The 5,650-nt window shown below is 43.3% G+C and overlaps 1 protein-coding gene and 1 long non-coding RNA gene across 3 annotated transcripts; both read left to right on the top strand.

Moving 5' to 3' along the window:
• The first annotated feature begins 1,007 nt into the window (after positions 1-1,007).
• On the top strand, positions 1,008-1,897 carry LOC123184374 (uncharacterized). The gene is made up of 3 exons (XR_006492956.1): positions 1,008-1,413; positions 1,482-1,665; positions 1,748-1,897. It is a non-coding gene; the product is annotated as an uncharacterized lncRNA (long non-coding RNA).
• A 475-nt stretch (positions 1,898-2,372) lies between these two features.
• Positions 2,373-5,287, top strand: LOC123184373 (uncharacterized). Of its 2 annotated transcripts, none has more exons than XM_044596517.1 (5): positions 2,373-2,810; positions 3,243-3,354; positions 4,434-4,527; positions 4,775-4,952; positions 5,038-5,287. In XM_044596517.1, the coding sequence occupies exons 1-4, from the start codon at positions 2,752-2,754 to the stop codon at positions 4,867-4,869; spliced, it is 360 nt and encodes a 119-aa protein (XP_044452452.1). In that variant the 5' UTR covers positions 2,373-2,751; the 3' UTR covers positions 4,870-4,952; positions 5,038-5,287. The 2 variants fall into 2 exon arrangements, with proteins under 2 accessions (XP_044452452.1, XP_044452451.1); XM_044596516.1 differs by having other exon boundaries at positions 3,183-3,354.
• Positions 5,288-5,650: the final 363 nt, after the last annotated feature.

Genomic DNA, 5,650 nt, shown 5'->3' with positions numbered 1-5,650 from the left:
GAGAGGAGAGGGGGGAGAGGGAGTGGCGTCGTGGGGGGGAGTGGGTGACTGGGTGGTTAGGGTTTCGGAAGGGGGGAGTGGATAAGGAGGACTGGGGGAGGCCGGCTGGGCCAGGTGTGTTGTGGCCCACGGAGGGGGGCTTGCGGCCTGCCGGGCCGAAGCCCAATGGGCAGGGGGTTTTTCCCCCCTCTTCCTCTTTTTTTTGTTGTTTTGTTTTCTGTTATTATTTAATTTCCTTTTCTATTTTTAGTTTTACAAAATTACCACTAGTGCCCAAATTTATATTAATCAACAAACTACTGTAAGATTAATTCTTAACCCATAATAAAATAGTTTTAGCATTTTATAAATTCGATAGGCATTTGTTTAATTGTTCTCACTACTGTTTTAATTGTTTTAGAGTCTTTAAACATTTTATCAAGGTTTGGTTTCTCCACCATAATTACTTACGATTTATTTGGCACAACCCGAACATTTTAGTTTTAATATTTGAAAATTTTACTGTTTGCCTATATTTTAAATTTTGAATTTGAATCGTTTTGAACTAACTCGAGTTTATCAACAGTAACCGAGGTGACGTGGCACCATTAGCAGAGGTTTACTATAGCTTGATTATCCGGGCGTCACATCTGCAAGCTATCACTTTAGCACCATGCTGGCATCCGAGCCTAGCTGGTCTGCGGGGCAGCACCTCTGGGGCTAACTGTTTGCCATGCACTTATCCTCTGTCACGGTTAGCATCGCCGATCTTTTACCACGTGATGCCAGCTTTGAGCATCGTGCATGGCCAGAGAACTATTGCGCATTTTTGCCCATTTTGGAAGTTCGTACCAGTCTTGTTGAAAGCTCATTCGTCAAAATTTTGACATCACATACAACCCTTTAACAGTCGCGCAATGGGCGCTCGCGGAGCTATGCCACGTCATTTTCCACAGTGCGAGCAGAAAAAAGAAAAGAAAGAAGATAACGCAAAGGATCAACCAGCCATCGATTCCTTTCCTGGGAAGGCAACTCCCCTGTCGAGCCGCCGCCTCCTCTCTCCCTTCTCTCACGTCTTCCTCGCCTTCGACAGCCGCGCCCGGAGGAGGTCGTCACCGGCGCCCGCATCCTCGGCTCCCCGCTGCCGATTTTCCCCGCAATTAGCCCCCACCCTTCTCCTGCCTCGAGCCCCGGTCCCTTTTCTTTTCCTCTCCCAAAACGCACAAATATCTCCATCAGGAGGAGGCAGCAGAGCAGCTGCCAGGGGCTGGGAAGATGAGGCGGAGGAGAAGGTGGAGCGGATGAGAAGGAGGAGGGGATGCCTCTGGCCGTGCACCTCGAGGGTTGATTGGGTGGGAGGAGAAGGCGGTGGCGGCAACTTCGAGCTGTGATCTATTACCGGCGCCGCCACAGGCACGGATGATAGGATCTGAGGTAAACCTGATCCCTCGCCTCTTCCCATTCCTCCTCCTCCGTGTCTCAGCGCACGCAGGTGGCTGCAGGGCGACTGGTTCTTCCCAACGGCCTCCCCGACTTCGTCGTCGAGGCCCCGGACGGCGCCGACCCCTACCCCCCACGCCCCCCACTGCCAGTCTCCGCGGCCTACCCTAGGCTCTCCGACCGGCTGCTCCGCGCCGCCCACAGGCTCAACGGCGTGGGTGTATGTGGCACACACCAGAGGAAGAGGTGAGACGAAGGGAGAGGGTTACAGCCGGATGGACTACTATTGGTTTGCTTCAAACTGCATCTTAATCTATAGCTTGTGTAGCTTGTAGGCTCTGCACTGCGGGACTAGATGATGGATGTGAATGCGAGCAGCAAGCTATCAAGTTAGAATCCCTTGCTTTTGTTAGGTAGTCAATCTGCGGACCAGCTGGGTATGACTGCATTTGGGTGTTTGTTTTGGCATCTCTTTCCAACAGGCAGTCATGGTAATAAATTCAGAAATGTGTTGAATGTCTTTCATCTTTGTAGCTTCATGGTGTAGGATAAAAAATGGCAGTAGCCCAACACAAATTGTGTGATCTGCTTCAAAATTTCTTCGTTCTAAAGTAGCACTGAATCGAAAGGGAAATTCCGGAAACCTTGCGGGCGTCTGGGTATGTGTTTTTATAAACCATCAACTGTAAATTGCTTGGTTCCTTTCAAAAAGACTGAAAATATCTTACTAGATAGTAACGTTTAGACTTGTGGTGGATTACCAATCCTTACAATTAGATGAACAGATTTATCTGTCGAATAAAAAGTGATATTGTTAACTACTCCAAGTATGTGACATATATGCAAATCCGAGTTGGCATAATGGAATATAGATGGACACACTATTATCCATCTCTATTTAGCTTGTCATAAAAATGTAATTATTTGCTAGCTAGCTATTTCTTTTACTGCCAATTGTCTTTGCCTTATCCATTTTTTTAATATTACTTCTACATGCCAAGGGAATATGCAGTATAAAAGTTCTACATGTAGATCTTGCTGATGTTATGTCATGCATTTATGTGCTTTAGTTTTTGTTTCGCTTTTCTTACTTTCTGTAGGCACGTGTGCTGTAGTTGTATCAAATTAGACAAGCTACACCCCTAATGGCGGGTGTATGGAGCTCAGGAAGGCTATCTGCAACAAGCTTCAAGGCGCGTGCACACGGACAAATTTCTTATTTTCAGAATATCCATACTGAATAAGTAGTCTAATTGACTTCCTTGTTGTTCGGTTATCGATATGCGGAGGATAATGGTCTAACCTATAGCCCAGATCATGTGCTAGCGACCAATGGAGCTAAGCAATGCATTACACAAGCTGTTGTTGATGTTTTCTCACGTGGTGATGAGGTAAAGTTATCATCTTTGTATATCACAATTTTTTAGGATAAATACTTCTCATACTAGCTTAGATAATACCATGAAAATGGCATTGCCAAGTGGTTATCCGGTAGTCCTTTTGTTGTTCCGGTCTTTGAAATTTAGCAGACCGCTTCATTTTCTTTTAAACTGCAAATTTAGTCTGGGTCTTCCATGCTTTGTCATTATTGTGTCTCCTTATTTTTCTATGAACCTATCTCTCTACTTGGCCATTTAGATGACATGCCCTTACTAATGTAATAGTATATTATGTATGGACGAAGTCAGCATCACTAAATGTGTACTCTTATAAATTTTGTTTTTCACACTTTTGTAATAATTTTGGGATGTTTGTATCTTCAGATGCAGGGGCAGGGGGAGGTTTCTCTTCTATTACTTCCAGTTTACAAAATATCTTTTCAGGTACAAGCCTGACAAATTGCTTGCCAGCGACGGCTTCGCGGACCAGCTGCCGGAGATCGCCGAGGCCACCAGGGGCAAGGAAACCGTCGTCTTCCAGTGCGCCTTCAGCCAGGTGAGGTCCCATCCTTCCTTCTTCAAAATTCATCTCATGTGCCTTCTTGATTCCTCCAACATCACTTGCTAAGCCAAGCACGGTAGTAGTATACTAGACGAAAAGTTCTTTTTGTGGATATAGAAATGTTTCACCGGAGCTGCATGAGCCCATATACTATAACAGAAAGCCACAAGTGGCCAGGTTCAATAAATGACCTGCGGAGCTTCATATTCAGTTATTTATTAGCTGCTTGCTTGCTTCAAATGTCTAGATACTATAGGAATAAGGTTATGTTCTCTCTATTTCGTATATTTTATTGTATATACATGTAGATAACTTCAAGAGGTTGGATGCAGATGCAACACATTCAGTTGCTCCTGCACTGTAAAGTTGCATGTTTTTGTAGGTGATTGCTCACCTTTTAGTCAACTTCCTTATAGTTTTAGTTCAGACATAACTTTCCATGTTGTCAATAAAAAATTACATTTACTGCATGTATAGGAAAAAAGGAGAAGATCTGCAGGAAGAGCTTAACAAGAGAAAGTTGTTTTTTCTTTGGTTAACGCAATCAAATAGTTGCAGTATTTAATTGGGATGGTGAATGTCATCTTTGATGCATGTTATTTGATTTTTCTTTCATGTGTTCCTTTGCGATACACCAATTTTATCCAGCCTGCACATCATCTAAACTACAAAGCAATGCAAGTGTTTATGCTATTTCAGTGACAATTGTATAATTCCCTAGGACATTAAGTGGTCTGGTTTCTGCATATGAAAACATAGTTTTTTTGGAGGATCCGAAGAATGAAGATAGCAGACTGTAGACTAACTGAGCGTTGAGCAGAGTGGTTTCGATACTGATATATGTACATTTCTGTACACCATTATATTCTGCAATTCATTCTAGCTACTTTTGTTATTCAGACCATTCTAAATAATAACCATATAACCATATCCTTCTCTCTATTGCCTTAGGCTCCTCCCTTCTTTACTTCTTTGACTTGGTGAGTGATTGAGTGATTTAGGCAGCTTTTTTGTTTTCGGTCTGATTTCCTGAGCTGAACATGTGGTTATCTTACATCTTTGTATGTCCATAGGATACAGTCATTCTGATACTCGATGCGTTGTACCGTGGTCGCGACTATGCTAGGTTCTTTGTGCTCGAGACCATCGCCAGAGTGTTGTATTTCGGTGAGGGTCTCGTCTTACTCACTGAATTTTGCCTTCGCATATATATTTCGGTTTATAGTCATCAAGTTTACAGTCACTAACTTACTCTATTAAATTAGATGGAAATCCAGTACAATTTATATCTATGCACTGGTTATGTTACTTTGATAATGTGAACTTCTGATATAACAGTGCTAGAGATTTTATTTGAGCCATGGATATGATACTCACCTTTGTTGGGTCTCATGTTTGAATATTATTTCTACAGGAACTGCACCTAACATAAGCCACAAACAGGCACTCCTAGAGGTGTCAAGTACTTTGGCGAGCTGGAGAAATGTTACTTCTAGGGCAATGAAGTGAAGCTCTACGAACACCATGTGGATAAGCTTTTCGCAATGTTTTGGCAGAAGGCGCCAAAGATCAAGTAACAAGGCCAGCACATGGTATGTTCAAACACACAGCCCGTTGTTCATCATGACAACATATTGTATTTTCTCGTTCTCTCATTCCTTTCCTTTATCTTGATAGGAAGGTGACATATGCGCTTTTCATTTCAAGCGCAAGGAAGAGCGCCGCCTCTCCCTCACAGTTCATCGTCTCAAGACGCACGCCGCGAGCAGCACCTACCGCCTATATATATGAATCATCTATCATGTTTAGTTTCTGTTTAAGACTTCGTATGCCTGCACTTTGCTGATCCGATGAACTGTGTCTCTCTTTTGGAGATCACCTGCCTTTTGAAAGATATTCATCTTTGATTTCAGCTGCTGGACGTCTCTTTGTGCTCACTGATCCACCTTGTAAAACATGTTTGCTTGCAAAGCTTGCTATTCTTTATGACTAAAATATCTGATGATGCAGTTCTTCTCCATGCATTTTGTTTTTAACGGTTGGCGCTCATTAGTACTGTGCAAACACGTTCTCAACTTTAATAGCTAGATTAGTACGCACATTCATGCCTCAAGAGGCGCGCCCTGGGCGCGCCCCAGTCACTAGTTCAAATTAGTGGTAACTTCTCCCTCTTCTTATTTCCTCATTTCTTTGTTTTACTTTCTCTTCATGAGCAGTGCGCTTAGAAGCAAAACAAAGGCGGATGAACACTCTTGCAACAAAATATTGGAGGGACTTTGGGGGTCGCGGG

This window comes from Triticum aestivum, chromosome 2A, assembly GCF_018294505.1.
Source record: "Triticum aestivum cultivar Chinese Spring chromosome 2A, IWGSC CS RefSeq v2.1, whole genome shotgun sequence".
Lineage (NCBI taxonomy): Eukaryota > Viridiplantae > Streptophyta > Magnoliopsida > Poales > Poaceae > Triticum > Triticum aestivum.
This window is presented reverse-complemented; position numbering and strand designations above follow the sequence as displayed.

Coding starts and splice junctions, on each gene's coding strand:
- LOC123184373 (XM_044596516.1), top strand. CDS start 2,752: ATGGAGCTAAGCAATGCATTACACAAGCTGTTGTTGATGTTTTCTCAC. Junction 3,355..4,433: donor TCCAGTGCGCCTTCAGCCAG/GTGAGGTCCCAT, acceptor GTATGTCCATAG/GATACAGTCATTCTGATACT. Junction 4,528..4,774: donor CGCCAGAGTGTTGTATTTCG/GTGAGGGTCTCG, acceptor TTATTTCTACAG/GAACTGCACCTAACATAAGC.